Here is a 22,211-nt window from a genome sequence, read left to right as displayed (position 1 = left end):
CACTGGAAGGAAGATGAATGCCACTTGAATTTTGCAGTTCTCCAGTATATGTTTGGGCTGGCTCTGACTGCATAGCTGTTTTGTTTTGTTTTGTTTTGTTTTGTTGTTGTTTTTTAGTGCATCAGAAATTGGCTGCAGCACCTTGAGTTCAAGAACACAGCAGGATTTTACTCCAGTCAACCACAATGAGCAGAACAGATGCTTAAATTAGCAGCCCGCCAGCCCATCCTGCACTGAAGATGCATTCAGGCCCCTCATCCAAGCCTTATCCATCTGGGAGCTCAGCCCCCAATAAGCAGCCTTGACGTCAGCAGCTGCTGCCTTAATGCGCTGTTGGCTGCACAGCTCTGCCTGCTGACTAGTAACACTGCGTTTCACTCTGGGATGCAGGACATCACTCAGGCAGCAAATGTGTCTGCAGCTCGCTCTTGCCAAAGTGCACAACCTGATCCTGCAATCAGCAATTCTAGAATGACATTCCGGTAGGTTGTCAACACTGGAGAGATCAGAATACAGGCAAACATACCCACTTAACAGATTGGTTCTAGAGAATGGGTGGGCAGAAGGGGGATCAGGATCTACTGCTAGTTCTTTGCTTGATGTGTAGTAGATTGGCATGGACTGAAATTCCCAATTGTTTAACAATGGCAACAAGATGATGACCCCCTCTTCCCTTGAATTATACTGCAGGAAGGAAGTGTTATGGGGTGCAGGTAATCAGGAGTGGATGTTTGTGTGGAAGGACTATGAACTCAGTTCGGTTGTATGTTGATGAACTACAAGTCCCAGAGGCCCAGCAAGCAGAGGCTATGGTCAGAGATGATGGGAGTTGTAGTTCAGCAATTTCAGGAGGGCCAAAGCTTTCTCACACCTGAGGTTCTCAAAGCAGTTCTCAAATTCCTTGGCATAGGGTTCTTTTATTTTAAGCTTATGTTTTTTGCACCTACCTGGCTCCACTTGGTGGATCTCTGTGTTCTAGGAAAACCAAAGTGGATCCTGCAAGCCTGAAGTTTGTCTGCCCCTGCATAGAATATGCAATGCAATATTTATCCTGGTTTGCTTGTGAAGTGTTTATTAGCCTTTCATTCATCCCACACTTTTCAGTCCATTTCTCTGACACTTTCCAAACTGCAAAAAACTTACCTTTTTTTTTAAAAAAAAGTGGATTTGTTCGGCTAGGGCAACAGAGTCCTTTAATATACTTTAGCAGCAGAAACCTAACATTCTGGGTATGTGTATGAAACCATCTTGGAAAATAGTGACAATCTGGAGGTGCTACTTTGTTCCTTTCCACCAGACACTTTGAGAGTGTGAGTCACTCCCATTCAGAAAAATAGTGACTCACACACAGGGACAGAATGCTAGGAGAACTTAACCAAGACTGCTTTCAAGTCCAATCCAACACAACACAAGCTGGGCATTAGCCAATGTATCTAGAGCAGGCTTCCTCAACCTCAGCCCTCCAGATATTTTTTTGGCCTACAACTCCCATGATCCCTAACTAGCAGGACCAGTGGTCAGGGATGATGGGAATTGTAGTCGCAAAACATCTGAAGGGCTGAGGTTGAGGAAGCCTGATCTAGAGCATGTTTGCACTCATGCTATACCACAGGTTTATTTACTACTAAATAACCAATGGCAACCTCCAGACAAGTTTTTTATTGTGCATCCATGATGATTTGGGTTTTGGGGTGGTTATACATGATTCTGTTTTCAATATTGTTTGTGTCATGTCTCTGATACACAAAATATCGTATGTAGATTCATTGTTCAATATGTGTGTTATATGTTTTATTTTCTAATTTGTAAAAAAACTACATTGTTAATTTTATCTGCATTATTTAGAGTATGCTTGGCTGACGAAGTCCAGCAGGGCAAAACAAGGTATTATTCCGGGAATTCTTGTCACGTTTAAGTTCTTTCGTCTGATACCAGCAAACAACATTTTGCAAAGGCACATGTTAAGATCTTTCGTATCCTTTGTCTGATACCTGCATACAGCAGCTGCATACAACAACCATACTTTGCAAAGGCAGATGTGTAACATTACAAGGAAAAGTTCGTCTTTTGCAAGTACTGCTTCTTAAAAGTTGTTACGTTTGACACTGGTATTCGCTAAGACATACGTGGAACAGAAAAAGCTTTTATTTGCACATTAAGTTTAAATAAACTGATTCATTTGTACATACATGGAATACAAAAGCTTATCTTTGGACATTACATATATAAGAACTGATCTATTTGTATTTTCTGTTCTAAATGTTGGTCCTTAATTGCTTCTACTCAACTAGATAATGTGAAAAGAGCTATGTTTATATGATGTATAAATAATTTATATAGTTAGATACAGCCAGTTACATTGTGGGTATATTTGAACAGTTCTTACCATCAGAAAGTAAATGCATATAAAATAATTATAGTGACTATTCACAAAACACTGATGAAACCTCACAATAACACAAACATCTGGGTACTGGTGAGCTAATTAGCAAGTGCATTAAACCACATACATAGGGTTGGATCCAGATTTTAAGTTGGCCACGCCTAACTTGTCCGACTGATTTCAGTGTAACTATAAAGTGTGACTTGGTCTGGATCAAAGCCCATAGTTCTAGCCCGCCCTCTAGCGGACACAGTCCTTCAACTCTATTTTTCATTTAGATTGCTTTTCTGAAGCTTCTTTCATCTCAAAAGATCTGAAAGCTCTTTTTCTGGCTTGGTTAATTAAGCAGGCCCAGCCATGAGAAAGATCAGTATCACCTAACCTGAGACAAATGAAGAAGCAGTTTCACCTCAGGGTCACATGGAAGTCAAGAGCAAAGACCAGCCTCAGTGACTCCTACGACTTACCGGTACTTCTAACAACGAGGAAGAAACCTGCCACACACACCACACAGCTCTCCCAGTGTTGTGGTGTATCTGTGTGCATTATACAGTTACAGAGCAAAGACAGGCGCAATCTCTTATTGCTTCGGGAAAGCCCTGGGGAGAAGGGGACATAGAGGCTGGAGGGAGGCAGGGACCTCTAGTCTCTGCAACTGCTTCATAGAGGCAAGACCTGCTGGGAAGAAGTTGCTGTGCTCATTTAAGCCTGATAGGCCACCGGGTCCAGGCAGATTGTGTTCTTGGTAATAAAGAGTTAACTCCAACTTGCATGACGTGAGCCCACTTAGGCATCCTTAATGAAGCCCAACACTTCAGTTTGCTTTACAGCAGGGAAGAGATAGCTGGTGTTCCTTGGTATGTACTGGTAGGGTGGAAGGAAGGGAGGCTAACAGTAGGGGGAGCCAGAGCCAATAACAGGCAGATCTACCCTCTGACTTTTAGGTCAGAAGGCAGGAAGGTGGGGGCAGGCTGAGGTTGGTGGAGCAGTGTCCTATTTGCCCATTTGTTCTGGACAACTAGTCCCTTCCAACTCTTTGATTCAATGAGTAATGCGTGCTTATCAACAAAAAAAAGCTACTCCAACAGGGCTAGTATCTGTTCTGGATTGATTAATACAGAATATAAGAGTGGGATCTTATAATACAATTCAATAATTTAAATAGTTGTTGAAACATAATAGCATAAGATCGCAGATTAACACTGCATCAATCCTATGCATATTGGCTTTCAAAAGTAATTCCCATTGAATCCAACGGAGCTTACTTGCTAGCAATTTTTTTTTTGAATGCAGCCTTAATGAACAATACTGAACCATAGGTCGACATCACAGTTTAAAATACAGAACTGAAAAGACAAAGCAGAATTTTATAAAATATCAGAAAGTCTCCTTAAGAATGAACAACATTCAGCTTCAAAAATCCTAATTGTCCTAGCTGCCGCTGTGGAGATAACCACCTGGTATGTGACATTTGCCTTGGTTTTCAATACAAAGTGTATTTTAACTGCGTCATGCTGAAATCTTGTTCCAGCCAGCAGCAGGTCAGATTTAAAAAACAAACAACAAAAAATATCCCTAGGAGAGGAATACAATACAATAGACAAATAGAATCTGCAACAAAGCGTTGCAGTGTGAAATGCAAAAGCTATCCAAAAGACAGCAGAATAGTCTGCTGCTCTACCAGAATAGTCCACCCCCTCCCTCATATTTTACACACCCCCCTACCCGTAAAACCAGTTTCTCAGCATCTGTGGCGGCCATCAAGTAGCTCCGTTCCCAATGGGCTATTTTAGTACGCCCCGACCCCATTTGGCTTTTGTGTGTGTGTTGCAGTTCTGCACATATTGGGGTTTCTCCATGTCTGCTTACACATCGACGATTCCGTTTTGGCTACATAAAGATCTACGCTCACCTTTGAACTTGGAAAACTGAGGGAATTGCGATATTGGACTATTCCCTGGCTACCATATATGCAGGGGAGAGAAAAGCAATGATTAAATAATGCTTTTGAGCAGCTACAGAGTGCCTTTCCCTAACCGCTAAGTAAGTGCAATAAAAACCCCTCGAATCTGAGATTAATTAAAAAACAAAATACGTTGCTGTTGCTCATCCACTATCTTAACTTGTTTTTTGGAAGTGTATTAACAGAGTGGGGGGGGGGGTCAGGGTTTGCGTGAGAGTTAATTGCTGGGGGCGGAGACCATTCCCGCGAGTGGGGAGGGCGAACGCGGTGGCCTCTCCAGGGAGCGATTTATTTGTTCTATGGGGGATTTTTTGCCTTCCGTAAAAGCGTGTCCCACGAGGCAACCCGTAGACACGTGACCTCACCTGGGCTCAGGTGAAGGAGGGGCCCTGGACGCCGTTCACCTGGCTCGGCAGGTAATGCCAAGGCGGGGCTGGCGGGGCGGAAACCATTCCCGGGGGGAAGAGGGGCGCAGGGATCCAGCAGGGATCTTGGAGAGAAGCGGGCGCGGGCCCCGGGGTACCCCAGCGGCCTCGGCTAGGCTAGGCTCAGACCTACCGGTAGAAGGACTAGGCCCTGCCCAGGTGTTAATGGTGACACCAATCCCCTCGGCGCCTCGCTCGTCGCCCCCTTCCTTCCGCCTCCTAGTCTTCGAGTGGTTCCCACCCCCGTCTCCCCTCCCCTCGCCTCCCACCCAGGCATCTTCCTCGATTTGGGGAGGAAGGGCTTTAACCCAGAAGATCTGAGGCCAGACCAACTTTTAGGGGACAGGCGGATGCAGGTCTGACACTTGCTTACGTGGAGAGACCACCCCACCGCATTACAGGTAATCTGCAGTAGCCTTTTCACCTCCAATCCTGCATCTGAATCCCAGGGGGCCCTATCGATTTCAGGGCGGGAGTGCTGTTCCTGCTGCTTATGCTCAAGTGTTTGAGATTATAGCCTCAAGTGGAGGGTATTGGGGATTTTTAGCCTAGAGGTTTACCAGTCCTTTAAATTTGGAACTTCCTCTTGTCTGACTTAAGAGGACTGTCTGTGCACGGACGACTTGTATTTATTTATTTAGTTAGCTTGTAAAATGTATGCACCATTTAAAAGAAACCTCAAAGTGGTTTCCAAAAAAGCACCACTCACTAACTTGACCAGTCCAGAGACTCTGCACCCCTTAACACTTGCATGCACTCTCTTTTCTTTGGAGCAAACATGTCACTCTCACTGAACTGAAAGAGTAGCCCTTAAAATGTCTGCCCCGTTCTTCCTGGAATGCAGGGTAACTACTTTATTTTGCCTTTGTGGTCAATATAGATATACTTATTGATATACTGGTGGGAGCAAATGTTCCACTATCCAAGACCACCCTTGACTTTGTCAGAAATTTAAGGGTAGGATGGAGATTCAGAATAAGTTAAGTGGTAAGTCTAGGTTTATTGCTGTGGTCCTACCATCCATTGCCATTGCACACCAGCTCAGCAGTAGTTATTGTGTTTACAAATACAGTGTGGCCAAAATAAACTGGTGGTTACTGGCTTTGGCTGTTGCACTGGGGAAGCGGGGGTTACATATAACATTGGAACAGTTGTTTTGGTTGAAACCAAAGCAATAACAGGAATTATGCAGGTGGGGGGGGGGAATTCTCTTTTTTAAAAGCAAAACAAAAAACTACAAATAGCTGGCATAGCTTGATCTGATGATTCTGGAATTATTTAGCAAGGGAATCCAACAGAGAGATCTTGTGTTTGTTCAACATGTACTTGTCTGTCTCCTTCCTTCATTTCAAAGTCACCCCTTTGTGCAGCAATGCTGAATGCTGGTCATATACCTTAACTGCTCCTGTCCACCAAGGACACCTTGGCTTGAGCCTAACTGCTTAAGCTGCCCCTTATTACTCTCACAAAGCCTTTTAATTCTCACCATGCATTCATGTTCTTCTGGATTTTCTTGCATCTGTATCAGATAGGTCCTAGAAATGTTCGTGATGAAGCCATTCTCCACACACAGGGTTATATCCAGTTAAGTTCTACTCAAAGTATACCCATTGAAATTAGTGGACCTAAGTTACCTAAGAACAATATAAGAAGAGCCTCCTGGCTCAGGCCAATGGCCCATCTCACCCAACATCCTTTTCTCACTGAAGCCAACCAGTTGCTTAAGGGAAGCTCACAAGGAGGACCTGAGTACAATAGCGCTTTCGCCACCTGTGATCCCCATCAGAGACATACTGCCACCAGCAGTGGTGATAGTACATAGACATCATGGTTAGCGGCCACTGATTTGTCATAAAGTTAGTCATGTCCATTCATTTCAGTGGGTCTGCTCTGTGTCCCAGCTTCTGCCAACCTAGCAGTTCAAAAGCACACCAATGCAAGTAGATAAATAGGTACCGCTGTGGTGGGAAGGTAAACGGCGTTTCCGTGCGCTCTGGCTTCCATCACGGTGTTCCGTTGTGCCAGAAGTTTAGTCATGCTGGCCACATGACCCGGAAGGCTGTCTGCAGACAAACACTGGCTCCTTTGGCATGAAGTGAGATGAGCGCCTCACCCTTTAGTCTGGACTTAACCGTCCAAGGATCATTTACCTTCTACCTTTTTCTCTGAGTATGACTAATTTTGGATACAGCTCACAGTTCCTGGAAAAGTTCTACTTCCTCTGGAGGGTTCCCATTGCACAAGCATTGATTTGTATTAATTTAAAATATTTCTTAACTACAAGTCTTTGTACGAAGCAGTGGATAAAGCTACTTACACAAGAGAAGTGCAATGGCAAACCCTACAAATAAGCAGTAAAATAGAGGCAGACATACAACTGAAGAGATGAATAAGGCAAAATCCCAACTAAAATGCCTAAAATAAGACATACAGAAGGTCTTAACACGGGGCCAAAAAGATCGTAATGCCGGCTCCAGAAGTGCTCCTTTAGGGGGGGGATTCTGGAGTTGGGGCACCACTGTAGAAAACACCTCTCCTTTGTAAATTCATAATGTACCCTAATTTAAAAAGTTACTTGTAGCTGGGCTTCTGCAGAGGATCTTAAAACACATTAAGGCTTTTATGTTGTTATTGTTGTTGCCGTTAATTATTTATTTGGACTTATTAGGTGCTTGTTACCTAAGAGCATCTGGGTCCCACCAAAGTGCTAACTATGACCTTTAAAGCCCTTAATTGGGCTTGCCAGTGTGGCATCTATGAGAACAATGGTGCCATTGAGTCCATTCCCCGGTGCTGACAACACCTCTGAGCCCGCCCGCCTCCCTGGCCCCTTGGTCATGAGATGGTGGAGGTGATTACCTTTTTCTCCCTTGAAAAGTGCATAGAGCTGAAGGATGAAGTTGGAAGTGTGGTGCTGCCCCCCCCCCCCTTCCTCTTTCAGTTTGATGTGTTTTTTCAGGCACATTCTACTGGATCTGACTTCTAGCAAGATCCCTTGAAAAAGTGAAGGTGGTGCGCACACTTTCTTTTTTTCTCTCTCTAGGCGGGTGAGGGCTGGTTTGGGAGAGGGGAAGGAGAAGTGACCAGAGGGGACAGTACCAGGGATGGATTAAGACCTTTAGAGGTCCTAAGCACTTAAAAGATTTAGGCCCCCCCATATATATATCTAATTCAAAATATAAACAATAATAAACCGTAAAATAATTCGCCGTCGCCGCCAAAATAAAAAGAAACCTACAATAAGATGGAAAACAATGTTGATTTTTGTATATTTGTATAAATAATGTTTTTTGTTCAGCTGTGCCATATGGTCCATGGTAAATCCGGCAATGGAAAAATTCAGTGGTGTCCCCCTTTTCCTTGATGCGCTAAGCACATGCTTATTTTGCTTAATGGTTAATCAAGCCCTGGATGGTACCCATACCACTTGCTCAAAAATCCAAAGACTTTAAACAGTTGGCAACCCCTGCCTTAATGGTTTAGGGCCCAGTTATTTAAAAAAAGGCTGCCTACCCCCATGCAAACCTGCCAGATATTTAAGCTTCTTGACAGAGGCCCTACTCATACACCTGTCGGGAAGAGAGGCAAGGCTAGCAGACAGGAAGGATTGGGGCTTTTTCTATCGTGGCTCCACCATTGTGGAGCTCCCTAACCTAAGATACACAATCAGACTCCTCCTTGATATCACTTAAGAGGGACCTAAATGCATTTTTAAATTAGTATTTGTGATTGCTTTTATTGGGGATATGTAAGAGGTAAGGAGCTTCTTAACTTTGTTCAGATGGATGGCTAATGGAACTGGATTGGAAGAAGGGAGAATGATTTACCACTGCTATTGACGTAAGCGAAGTGTTTGATATTTGTATGTCATTTTTAAATTGTTTTAATATCTTAGTCAGCTGCCATGGGAAAGCAGTCTCTTTTGCACAGTTACAAACTAAGAGAAACAAATCCTCTGAACCTACTTAACAAAAACAAAACTTTTCCTTTTTGTCTTTGTGAGCACAGGATATTCTGAAATGGACGAAGCAACTGCTTAGGGTTTAGATTAACCCCAAAGAAGGCAAGGCAAAAGGTAAATAACAAAAAAAGAGGGGGTTTTGCGGGGGAGGGGGGAGAAGAGAAGGGAGATGGAAAAAGTTGGCACAAAAATTATGACATGCTCTGCGCTGGGGGGGTGGAATCCTGCCTTTCTTTCCTCAGGCCATTCTATTGCTGTCTTCAAGGAAAGCTGAATTCTTTGTTAGACCTGTACAAATAAGGCAAAATGAGTTCATTTACACGATTCCTTAATTGGTGTAATCCTGCAATATTTAAGGCGTTCCATAACTTGATTCTGGCTTTGCCATTAAAAGGAGCTCTGTGAGATGCCAAAGCTCAGACTCTCCCCTTCACCACTGGAGGTTTTCTTCAGCTACTCTTCTACCTCCTGAAACTTCAGCCACCCAGCTCCCATATAGGACAGGTGTGTTGTATGTGCACAGAACTTCCACCACCAGCCGCAACCACCCCAGACACATTGCACTTGTATTTTCCTGGCTCATCCTCATTTCAGCTTCCTGCAAGCATATCCACCCTCCCAAAAGCTATGTTTGAAAGCCCTGGGCAGAAATTTCATATGACACAAAGGGTTGCACTTGGAAAGCAAAGTTGGCAAGCCTTGCCTTCAACACCAACAACAGAAGTGCTTTCTGTTTATATGTGGGGTCATCTGGAACTCCATTGTATCTTCAAAGGGCTAGAAACTTGATTTATTTTTATTTCAAATGGAAAGTTGATCTTCTCAGGAAACTGCATTCTGCATCCAGTGTTGCCACATGTTTCCATAGAATTGCAGCACATAATGCAAAGGTAAGGGATGCAGGTTGCGCTGTGGGTTAAACCACAGAGCCTAGGACTTGCCAATCAGAAAGTCAGCGGTTCGAATCCCTGTGGCGGGGTGAGCTCCCATTGCTCGGTCCCTGCTCCTGCCAACCTAGCAGTTCAAAAGCACATCAAAGTGCAAGTAGATAAATAGGTACCGCTCCGGCGGGAAGGTAAACGGTGTTTCCGTATGCTGCTCTGGTTCGCCAGAAGCGGCTTTTTCATGCTGGCCACATGACCCAGAAGCTGTACGCCGGCTCCCTCAGCCAATAAAGTGAGATGAGCGCCGCAACCCCAGAGTCGGTCACGACTGGACCTAATGGTCAGGGGTCCCTTTACCTTTTTAATGCAAAGGTGGGGGGTGAGAATCTGAAGTGGACACTAGTACAGAAAATCTTTGTTCCACAGCTTGTTGGCCTCTTAAGGAAGCCTCATGGGAGACTTGTATCATCTGACACCTATATGCAATGTTGGAGGAGTATCTTTGGTGCATTCCCAGTGCCCAAAGGAATTTTTCATTAGAAAATTGGCAGCATTGTGACCATGCTCCCATATAAACAGAAAGAGGGGACATGTGAGGCAAAGAGGTACTGGCATTCAGAATATGGCACTTAGTCCTGCCAGCCTTTCATCGTTCCTTCTCTGAGCCACTTGCAATCTCTGCTTTGTGGGATTTTTGTGCAGATACAGATCCCACACTACAGCAGCAGTAACATGGAACCTAATACCAAGTGAATCTTGACCGTAGCAGACTCTTGCTGTCCTGGTGGAGGCAGAACTTGAGCATCTTAACCTCTTTCTCTTCTGGTGCTTCTGCTCAGGTCATCTGGATTTGATGGGGAGCATGTATGTTTGAGCATGTGTGGTTTTTGTTTTCTGTTTTATCTCTCTCTCTTTGTCAGGAGTCGAAAGGGTAGCAAGTCATGCTTGGAAAGACACAAGGACATCGCCAAAACCTAAGCAGCTACCACCAGCCCCCTAGAGATGTTGTGGTACCCCAGCAGATCAACTCTCCCAGAGCGACTGACATTAGCTTGGAGGTGTTCAGTGGCTCTACCCCTGAGCTCAAGCAAACCCGCAAGCCAACACGAGCTGCGAGAAGCCGCAAAGCCGACCCCAAAGATGCCAGTGGGAGGGAGGGCGAAACGAGTACCTTTATCCCTGGTGCTGTGGAGACCACCCGGCCCCCCTGCTGCCCCACTCTGTCCCAGGCCTGGAGTGTTTACAAAGCGATCTTCTGCTGCATTGTGACATGTGGGGACTGCTTCAGGGACTGCCCTTCTAGGAGCCTCTACAATGAGGCACTGACAGATGAGAGCCGAGAGTGCAATGGGCGTTCACCAAACAGTCCTGCCAATAGCTCCCCTGCTGAAAAAAACGGGAGCCAAACCAAAAAGAGCACGATCGGGAGCAGTTTCAGCTACCCAGATGTGAAACTGAAAGGGATCCCAGTGGGGATTTATACCCCTAGCCCCCACACGGATACTGATTCATGCTACAAGGAGCCTCTTCCGGAGAAGATAGCCAGGAACAGCATAGAGAAGCAACCTCTCCCCAGCAGCCTTCGAAGCTCTGAGGATTACTCCGCCGACGATTTGGATACCGACAGTGACAGTGACCCAAAGAATAGCTCTATATCCAGTGGTCGGATTGATTACCTGATCCACAGGAAACTGACCGAGCTCTTCAGCATTCACCAAATTGACGAGCTGGCCAAGTGTACGTCGGACACCGTCTTCCTGGAGAAGACCAACAAGATCTCAGACCTCATCAACAGCATCACTCAGGACTATCACTTGGATGAGCAGGATGCCGAATGCAGGCTGGTCCGGGGGATCATACGCATCAGCACGCGCAAGAGCCGGGTCCGACCCCGCGTTTCTGTCCCGACCCGCCCGAGTCTGGAGGAGAGCATGAGCAGAGGCAATCTGCCAGACAGTGGCAACGAGACCATGTTGGCATCTGTGCTCCCTAGCGAAGGAGGTACGTATGAAGCTTTGTGCTGTGCGTAGAGCAAAGGGGAGCCGTAATATTCAAGGGTAATGTACCACAGATACATTAAAAAGCCTATGAAGTATGCGGCTTTTTAATACATATTAGAGAGAGAGAAGAAGAAGAAATAATAAGCAAATATGCATGAGTAGTTAAGCACTAGTTTTAATACCAGATCTGGTTTCTCTCGGTGGTAGTTATTCCAATTCACCTGCACCATATACAAAGAAATAGCCTGTATTTTAGCCCAATTTGCCTAACAAACAACACTAATCTTCCCCTGGAGTCAGCATTCATAGGATCCTTAACAAGGGTAAAGATAAGAACCAGTTGAAAACCTTTACTACTCTACGTTCCCAAATTGCAAAAGGATGCCACTGTAGGTCCCAGCTCTGCATTACAATATGGTGGTGGGCAACTTTAAAGCTTTGGAAGCTGGAGTAGTGTGGGAGACCCTGGCCAAATCCCTGTTTGGTCAGAAAGATCACTGGGTGATTTTGGATCAGTTGTCCATTTGTACCTATGTGCCCCTGCTGGGAAGGCCTGTTGAGAAGATGAAACTGGATGGAGGGTGCAGACGATAGTGGCAGCGGGGAACAAAGTATGCTACCCTGAGCTTCTTGCAGGAGTGATAGAATAAGAATGCAATTAAATCCTTTGGTGGGCATTCTTGTATGTATACTCCTCTCCCACATGCACATGCATATCCCTCACTCTTCCTAAGTAGGTTCAAACAGCCATCTTTTCCCAGAGTGTCACAGTTGCCACACCGGCATGTTTTAAGATGTGGAGAGGCCCAGGGCCTAAATGTGCATTTGAGTGCCCCCTTCCTTCACACACAAACCTACATCAATGTCATTTATACCCCTCAACTGGAGCGTACTGTTTTGTCAGTATGGATGTGGCCCCTGCTTGTGTGAGGCCTGGGGCCATTACCTCCTCTAAAAAGGAGGAGGGGGCATTGTGTTGCCACCTAGTAGGAGCCTTCTAGTTTGCAGCCAACACTCCCTGATAAGCTATGAAAATCCAGCTTGTCCAGCTTGCTCTGGACCGCTTTCCAGGAACCACTTGATTCTAAGCATGCTGGTTACAAATGTCAGCACATATTGGGGAATAGATGGCTACCTGAATTCATGCTTTTTTCTTCGCTGTAGGCCAGAAATGCCTGGGAGGCAAGCAAAGGAGAAGGCTTTTATGTCTCTCACATGCACCCCAAATGCCAGGGATGGAGAGCCCTGTCCTTCCACATGTTGTTGGACTCCTAACAAACCCAGCTAACATGAGGGGTAATGGGAGCTGTAGTCCAGCAATATCTTGAGATTCACAGGTTTCCTGCTATAGATTATCAGTAGCTTCTTATTTTGAATGACTTGAAAATATTTGGCTCATAGCTAAGGTAGCATATGGTGGGCTCTCCTTTAGCAACTGGGTCTAGCCACTAGAAGACTCAGCAAAGACTTGAACCAAAATCCCAGTTCAGCAGCTGAGTCATTCTCCAAGTTACTACCTCTAAGCCTCAACCTCGTATTTGCAAAAAGGGGTATAACGGCAACACAATTTGAAGGGTGATGATGAGAAGGAATGAAAGAATGAGGGTGGACTACAAACTGAAATAAGCTCCAGTTTTCTTACGCAAGACCCTGAGTACATCAGCTCCCCGTTTCCCCACATTCACACACTTAGCTGTTTGGGTATATCCCTAAAATATGTAGATGCCAAATGATGTGTGTTTCCTTTCAAATTTCTTCTTCTTCTTTTGGTTATCTGTCTTCTAGATTTCCCTGTTCAGATATCTGTTGAAACCACAGCAGATATGAAAGCCAGGAACATGAGGCATGGAGCATACAGCGCTGCTGGTAAGCCATCTTCACAGAATGAATCATGTTACCTCCTTTTCCCGTTTGCGACCATCGAGCCATCACCGCCTTCCCAAAGTGAGCCTGAAGTCATTTATAATTAGGCTCATTAAACGTTGTTTGCGGACAGTACTACTGTTTGTTACTGAGCAAGGTATTGGCTTGGGTTTTATATTGAAGTAATAGCGCGAGCCTTATTCAGGAGTTCAACTTGCAGAATGAATAATTGTACAGAGCTCTGGCTGTGCCCACTGTACCAGCCCCCCACCAACATTGCAACCCTACCCCTAACCCACCTATGCTTTGGAGGGAACCTGCAGAACTCTGCACAGTCAAGATTCCCCATGTGGTTCCCAAGATTCCCCCGCGTGATTCCCAAACTTTTCCCCCCCTGGACCAGTTGAAAATTGCTGAAGGTCTTGGCGAACCACTTAATGATTTTTCTGCCTGTTTAGCAATGGTAATTTGCTGCAGCGTTATTCCTTTAAGGAAGACAGAGCCTTCTTCCAACCGCTCCGTTCTGCAAACCACCTGGTTTCGAAGAACAATGGAGTGGCTGCTGTACTTGACTTTTTTCTCAGAGAGAGACAGCCTCTGTATCTTCTGCTTTTACACACATACATTGTTCTCCATTATCCTATGGAAGCAGTAAGGATGTACTTAGTTTTTCACACATGATTTCTCCATATTGGCTTTATTTCTGTTAAATAAATCACGACACGGTATAATATGCCATGTGTTGTTGTTCATCTGAGGTTGTATTTACCTAATTTTAAGACCTGCTAAGGAACAAATGATTGCTATTATGTCTCCATACGTAAAACCACAGAATTCAAAGAGGGTGCACTTTCTTTTCCCCATAACTGTACATGTAACTCCACAGAGTCAGTGCCACACACACACAAATGAAGCTGTGTCATGGACTGTTGGTGGTCCATGGATCACTCTTTGGGAACTGCTGGCTTAGAGCACATCTCTACTCCATGCAGTTTAATCACCATGCAATTTGAATATTCAAATGTAGAAATGGGTAACACCAACTGTCGTATTACAGTCCTGGGGATCCAACTGCAGATTAATTCGACAATTTCCTTTGAACAAGTGTGTGGAACCTATGATCATGCACGTTTATTTATATTATTGGGAATCCTGGAAAATCAGGTATTCAACTGAATGTGCATGGGGTATGTTGTCTAAACAGCACTTCTGAACTCCAGAACTAGGAAACTTGTGATGCAGCCCTGAATTATTAACTTGTTTATAGATACAGTGGTGCCCCGCAAGACGAATGCCTCGCAAGACGAAAAACCTGCTAGACGAAAGGGTTTTCTGTTTTTCGATGCGCTTCGCAAGACGATTTTCCCTATGGGCTTGCTTCGCAAGACGGAAACGATTTTTTTCGCTCCCCCCCCTTTTTCTAAGCTGCTAATAGCCTTTTAGCCGCTAAGCCGCTAATAGCCGCTAAGCCGCTAATAGCCTTTTAGCCGCTAAGCCTTTAATAGCCGCTAAGGCGCTAATAGCGCCAATCCGCTAAGCCGCTAATAGGGTTGCTTCGCAAGACGAAAAAACCGCTAGACGAAGAGACTCGCGGAATGGATTATTTTCGTCTTGCGAGGCACCACTGTATTATAAGAAGGAGTGAGACCCTGTCAGCATAATGCACATCTGCTCAAAGATTTGCTCTGGCTGCCAATAAATTCAAGGTGTTACTGTTAATATATAAAACCTGCAACAGCTTCAGACCCATGTACTTGAAGGATCTCCTTCCCCTATATGCTCCCACTTTGGAACTGGTGCTTTTAAATGACCCACTCTGCACTTGCAAGAAATCAGTCTTTTACTGTGGCAGCACCTATTTTCTGAAATCCCCTGCCTGTTAATGTCAGGCAGGCAACTTTCCTGTATTATTTTTGACAGCTGCCCAAAAATGTTTTATTTAGGCTAATCTACCCAAAACATGTAATGACTATTTTATACCATTTTATGTAAAATGTTTTATACCATTTTATGTAAAATTATGTAAAAGAGATATATTTTTGACCAAGTGATATATACAATTGGCTTGAGTGCAAAGTAAACCCGTTCCTGCCTTCTGCCTAATGAGCACAAAGGCACTGGTAGGATTCGCATGCCCTTTGCTTTGGCAGCAGGGTGGGTGGAATGTTCTCCTATGTGACTTTGGGGTTGGTTTTATTTATTGGCTTAATTATTTCAGTGTTACTGATGAATGAGGAAAATCGGAGACATGACTTGAGAAGAGAGCGTAGCAACTAATTCCAGTCACTACTTCTTTCCCCATGATAGTCCTGTTTTAAAATTCTTGGATGAGCCTAGCTTTTTAGCCTCTACCCTCTTCCACGCACATTTCTGGCTATGGTCTTGCTGACCTGTTTTAATATATGCAACAACCTTTGGTAACGTTATTCTTTTTCTGCTAGCCGTGGAGAGAGGCAAAGTACTATACAAGGTACGGAAGCCCTGCTGTCTGGCAGCTGGAAATGGTTCTCTCTCTGCCGGCTTCTTCCTGAGGTTTCCCAAGGCCATGGCCTGTGTTTTTCTGACCCTACTTTGCACAGCCTTGAAGGCTAAGAACTTGCTCTTGGTTTTTACAGGCTCGCCGAGATTCTTAGGAGTTTTGACTTCTCTCCTGCAATACCTGTTTCCACACAAGTGATTGGTGGGAGTGGAGGGTGGAGGCTGCATAAATCTGAGTCACAGAGACAGGGGAGACCTTATAGTCCAGCTGCCTGCTTAATGCAGGACACAACTATGGCTATCCCTAACAGCTGTCATTCAGCCTCTGCTTAGATTATTCCAGTGAAAGAGAACCTACTGTCTCCCATGACAGTCTTTCTCATTGCCAGACAGCTTTTGCCATGATTGTATTATGGAATGCAGGCTGTAATGTCTGATGTGGAATCTACCAGGTCAAGTAGGGTACAAAGAATCTCAGGTTCTGTTTGTTCTTACCAAAAGTCAGGTTCTAGTCCTCATGGCTGTGGACTTTTTGAGAGGGATCCACTGCTTGCATTGGATTTTAGGGGTTGCAGCGTACCATTTTTGCAGATATTTTCTTCTTATTCCCCTTTCCTAAGTATGCCATAGTCCTGTATGGCTCTCCTCTCCCTCTTCTTGTTCCTTCTGCCTCCTGTTCTTAGGGTTAAAATGGCTGCCAAGAGCAGCATCACCGGTGTGCCTTAGCTGTGCTTTAGCAGACACCGACTATGACAGAGTCCGAGAGCACCTTGCACACAGCTTGTGGTCAAGCTACATTCCCCGAGCTTGATGCAAGAATGGCTGGGTGCAGTTCTTGGGTCTTACATGGGATCTTGGGTTAGTTATAAACAGGGCTGTGAGTCTTCTGCACATCCATGATGCAGGGTTTGGCTAAGAATGCTGGCTTTCTTTCCCCACCTACCTCTCAAGATGAGCTTCAAGTTTTTGTAGCTATAAAGAGACACTTCAAGACATGCAGTTAAGTCTTTTTCAGCTGAACATGAAACAGCACTTCTGTAGCCTACTGGGCTTTAATGCTGTTTCTTTATGGCAAACAGAAACAGGGACCTCATCTGCATTATATATTTAAAGCAGTATCACAGGATCCTAGACTTGTAGAATTGGAAGGGACCCCAATGTTATGTAGACCTGCAATGCTAAAGAATTCCTAACAGATGGCCATCTAGCCTCTGTTTAAGAAGCTTCATTGATGGAGAGTCCACCTCTTTCTGAGGTAGTCCGTTCCACTGTCGAAAGCTCTTACCATCAGGAAGTTTCCCCAAATGTTTAGTCAGAATCTTTTTTCGTGTAATTTGAATTCATTGGTATCATACCACTTTAAACAGTTATGGCTTCCTCCAAAGAGTCCTGGGAACTGTACTTCGTTAAGGGTGCTGAAAGTGGTTAGGAGACCCCAATTTACCTAACAGAGCTGTGATTCCCAGAGTTCTGTGGGAAAGAGGGGTTGGCTGTTGAACCACTGTGGAATTGTAGCTCTGTGATGGGAATAGGGGTCTCCTTGCAACTCCCAGCACCCTTAACAAACTACAGTCCCCAGGATTCTTTGTGGGGACTCCAAGACTATTTAAAGTAGTATGATACTGCTTTAAACATACAGTGCAGATGGGTCCAGGGGTTTTATAAAAAAAAACTAAAAAGCAACCAGGTTTACATAAATACGAGAAGATGCTGTTTTCCTGCATTGTGATTTTCAGTCCAATAAATGATGAATTGGCTCCATTTTTTGTGAGGAGGTCTGTTTATTTTTCTCTACTTCTTTGACAGATGTGGTCTGTCAGTTTACCCATTTGTGCAATTTCATATCTTCCACTATGGATGGAAAATGGGATTTCCAACAGCTGACCAAAACCTTTTTGCCGCAGTTAAACAGCTTAACAAATAATACAAGAGGGGTGGACAGATTTCAGGCTACTTTTTTCAACTTTTTTACTAGAACCTAAAGATGTACAAATCAAGAGCCAGGTACAAAGGTCATTCAGAATGAAAGAGCAAGAGTCCCTCTGAGCACATTCTGAGCCTCAGAATTTGGTTCGAGTACCAGAACTGACCCGAGCTCACAATTCCACTCCCAGTTACCAAATCTTCATCTCAGCAACATAATTGGGGTGGGGAGAGCTGTTTTGTTGTTGCATTTGTAAATCAGTTGTGGGTTGGAAATCCTTGTTAATCCATTGCACATCATCCAGTAGATCCTGAACTGCCTCTTGCCCTGTAACTATTATATGTACCAGGGGTGTGGAACCACTGGACTGTAGGCCTAATTAGGACCACAGGACCATTTGGACCTCAGGACCATTTTGCCCAAGCCACTCATACCTGGGGCAGGTTAAGGTGTAGCTGGGTCAGAGGGGACTTGCAGTAGGTGCTGCCACCATCATGATATCAGTTGATTGACAGGGGAGTTGTCCTAGCCATATGTCCAACTTCGCCCCCAGGGACTAGGGAAAATAAGGAACCCTAAGGCTGCCAGAAGTCCATAACAGCCGAAAGTGGACTGAGTATGTTCCATGGGCATGGAATGCTGAATGACTGCCAGCTGGTGGAATGGACTGTCTGTAATCTTGAACAGGAGCACTTCACACAAAACTCTGTTGCAGATGCAACTTGTAGTCTCCAAAATGTCAAATTGCAGCTTCTTGGGAACTTAAAGTAAAACAAATTTGACCAATTCAAATTTCCAGAATTATTCATTCATTCATTCATTCATTCTCCCTTCCCCCCTCCCCCCCTGCACTGAATTTGGGGTGGGTGGGTGTGCTGATGATATACAGCCCTGGTTATAGTACAGTGTTCCAGCTTATCCTTTGGGTATGCATTTTCCAGGCTTTTGCATATTGTGTATAAAACTCAGTGTGATCTGTTATTTACAACAAAAACAACAACACCCTCTTCTTTGTTTTCCCCTCTCAAGGATCTCCCCTGAGCAGAGGTTCTTCTTTCCAGGATACAGAGACGGATTCCTCTGGAGCTCCTCTGCTGAAAGTATACTGCTGAAAAATGGACCTCGGGAACGAACGTGCTAGGCAACGAGGCCACGGGGCAAGTTCCCGATTTCTAAATGACAAATACGATGCCACTTTATTTTGTTTGTCAATCTTTAAAAATTGAACTTGACTCCCTTAACTTGCATTTTAAGGGAGCCTCAGAAGCAGATTGTTGTCTAGCAGCAAAATGACAGGAAAAGGATATTGGCACCAGCCATAAGTTGGGCTTTCCCAGAATGCCTGGTTCTGGTGCCATTTTCCAAGATAGATTCTGCTGTAAACTTGCCTTCAGATGACCAAGCTAGTGCCTTTTTCACTGCATCCATAAGCAACTTTTTGCTGTAATGGACATTAAGTAGCAGTGATGGTTTTTTTGCACACGTCTTTCTAAGTGTGATCGTCCCACTAGTGTAAGGGCTCCTGTTATGCAATATCCCACATTATGTTGGTTTGATGGTGCTTGGAGACCTTGAAGACATCTTTCTACATCTGTCGTTACTTAGTATAGTATGCTTGGCTCAAAAGTAACACATCTGTGCCTTGGATGGACTGTGTTGAGCGAGTGATGATGAAACCGCCTTCAATGATGGCTAATTGACATGAATGATGGCAAATCAACTTTCAAGCAGTGTGTAATCCGTGGCCATCCTACAGACTTTCTAAGTTAACGCAAGCTGCTTGGAAAACCAGCCAAGACGTGACTTAATATGGCTTGCCAACCTTTTGTTGCAGAGCTTTGTTTCAGTCAACTGACAGCTGTCATCCAGGGTTGGAAATGATAGCTGGGGTCCTCAGGCAGATTGGGGCTTGCTATGAAAAACCATAGGACTCGGCATCACGTGTCATTTTCAGTTCTTTTTTCCTAAGCCCATCCCGCTCTACATCAAAGTTAAGCCTTGGAGGGTAAAAGAAGAAACCAGTTTATAAATAAGCCAGTTTATACCAAGCAAATCATAGCTTTCATAGTAATTGTCAAGCCTCAGAATGGCATTTAGAAACTTGATACATTTTTTCTCTTATGGAACATCAAGGAGTTTGCGATGGATGGGCTCCACAGTGTATCTGGGACATTTAACTTGAAATTCAAACTGGTTTGAAACCCATTTAAGTTGTTTTGCTTCCCTCAGATAGCAATGTGAATTGTTACTAGCAATCCTATAGTCTGTTGACAGAATAAAGGTACCCAGGGCTCCTTTGTTCAGAGCCCTTTTCACCTTGTGCCTCAAATTCAGGCTGCTTTGATTTCAGTGGCAGAAGAGCTGAGATGTCGATGAAATGTTCTGCAACTGCGGATGGGTAGTTTCCAACTACGGCTGTGCAAAAGGACTCTTGTCCCTGGAGCTGCTGCCATAGAGGATGGCAGCATCACGCACTGACCCACTGATAAGTGTGGTGTAACACTGGGCTTAGCTAGGTAGAGCAAGCACATTTGTGTAATGTTATTACACAATAACATTACAGAGTTAGAGCCCCATAACTCTGCATACTGTTTTTGGAGCTCTTGGAAGGATGCATATGTTGTTGGGGGGGGGGGAGAACGCATAGCTCTCCCTTTCCCTTACCCCCACTTGCATCTCGTGAGTGAATTCCTTCTCCTTTCTGTTCCCCCAACCCCAGTTCTCTCATCTGGAGTCTTCCCAGATTGGACCAATGTGTGTGTTTTGTTCTTTGCAGAAGACTGCAGGGAAATCCTCAGCCAGGTTAATTCATGCAGCTGGTGGCATTTTGGTGATTTGCTGTATACTTATCTTCATTTTTAACTTAGGCTTGATCAGAACTGGTAGCAGTTCTTTTAAATGTGCACACCTAGTTGTCAGTAACACACTGGATACACAATACTGTGCTGATTTTTTAAAAAGTGCCAGTCACTCCCCACTGTTGCCTCTCTTTCTCTCCTGCACTTTTCTGTTTTGTACCTTAACTTGCCTGGAGGGGGCATTTTCGAAATAGTAGTGTGTTTTCTTTGGGAAAGGAGCTAATATGGAAAATACATGTCCTTTTGCTCTTTTTAAAAAGCCAGTGAACTTTTAAAAAATAGTAATGATGATTATGATGATTTTTAAAAATCTACCCCTCTTCCACCCATACCAAGGGACGGGTTTAATCTCAAGGATGACGGCAGCAATTAGGAATGGGTTCTGATGTTGCCTTTTGCAAATACCATGAACTTTGCATAATGTTCTAATGGTTTGTTTGTTCCACTTGCAAATATGTACATATTTTTATTGATTATCAATTTCAGTTGACAAAAACATACCCACAAATGGAATACAGAACTTAACAGTTGTTCAGAAAAGAAAGAAAGAAATCAGTTGATGGTTGTGGTCTTAAAACGTTCCAAAGTAGGCAGTCAAATGAAGGTCCTTCACAGGGTTGCGTGTGTCAATGGAGGGTGAAAACCATGTTCAATTGTCTTAACAAAGTCAATAAAAGGATACCATGTTGTACAGAAGAAGTGAGTCCCTTTTTTCCAGATCAATGTTCCTTTCGTGAGGTGGTTTGTCCATAAGCACGATGTCCCATACTTGCAAAATTCAAGCTTCAAAAAGTTTTGCAGTTAAAGGCTTTCCAGTTCTTTGTTTATCACTAATCAATCTGCAACGAAGGATGAGATATTTATTAACTGTATTCTTAATCTGAAGAGTAAAATAAAAGGGCTAGTTTTGGGTCTCGTCATAGTGACTGTCCTATCATCTGATTAATTATTTGAAAAGGGAATGAATGGGGCAAAATGATTATTAGGAAACTAGGAAAATTGCATTCCTGCCAGCAGAGTTTGGATGTCTTGTTAATTTTATTCAATCTGATTGGGCATATGTGCTATTTTTAGAGCATTTTCTCAAGTCCTAATTGAGAGAGATCCACATGGTAGTCTAATCCAATTTTGTTTCCATAGTTGTTCCTCTAGCTCTTCTCCACAATATTTTCCCCATTTTATTCTTAATAAAATGAAATAAGAGGAGGGGTAGCAAGAGGATTTTATATAGTTGGGAAATGATTCCTTTTTCCAGTGTGTTGGTAAGGTAAAGGTAAAGGTACCCCTGCCCGTACGGGCCAGTCTTGACAGACTCTAGGGTTGTGCGCCCATCTCACTCGAGGCCGGGGGCCAGCGCTGTCCAGAGACACTTCCGGGTCACGTGGCCAGCATGACAAAGCTGCATCTGGCGAGCCAACGCAGCACACGGAAACGCCGTTTACCTTCCCGCCTGTAAGCGGTCCCTATTTATC

The 22,211-nt window shown here is 44.3% G+C and overlaps 1 protein-coding gene across 4 annotated transcripts; it reads left to right on the top strand.

The window, feature by feature from the left end:
* The first annotated feature begins 4,621 nt into the window (after nt 1–4,621).
* Nucleotides 4,622–21,438, top strand: KDF1 (keratinocyte differentiation factor 1). Of its 4 annotated transcripts, XM_028738724.2 has the most exons (6): nt 4,676–4,762; nt 5,045–5,172; nt 8,780–8,846; nt 10,537–11,617; nt 13,402–13,482; nt 18,911–21,438. In XM_028738724.2, the coding sequence occupies exons 4-6, from the start codon at nt 10,558–10,560 to the stop codon at nt 18,991–18,993; spliced, it is 1,224 nt and encodes a 407-aa protein (XP_028594557.2). In that variant the 5' UTR covers nt 4,676–4,762; nt 5,045–5,172; nt 8,780–8,846; nt 10,537–10,557; the 3' UTR covers nt 18,994–21,438. The 4 variants fall into 4 exon arrangements, with proteins under 4 accessions (XP_028594558.2, XP_028594557.2, XP_028594556.2 ...); XM_028738725.2 differs by lacking the exon at nt 5,045–5,172 and having other exon boundaries at nt 4,622–4,762; XM_028738723.2 differs by lacking the exon at nt 4,676–4,762 and having other exon boundaries at nt 4,773–5,172.
* Nucleotides 21,439–22,211: the final 773 nt, after the last annotated feature.

Source organism: Podarcis muralis, chromosome 7 (assembly GCF_964188315.1).
Source record: "Podarcis muralis chromosome 7, rPodMur119.hap1.1, whole genome shotgun sequence".
Classification (NCBI taxonomy): domain Eukaryota; kingdom Metazoa; phylum Chordata; class Lepidosauria; order Squamata; family Lacertidae; genus Podarcis; species Podarcis muralis.
Note: the sequence above shows the minus strand (reverse complement) of the source record. Positions and strands in the feature narration are given on the sequence as shown.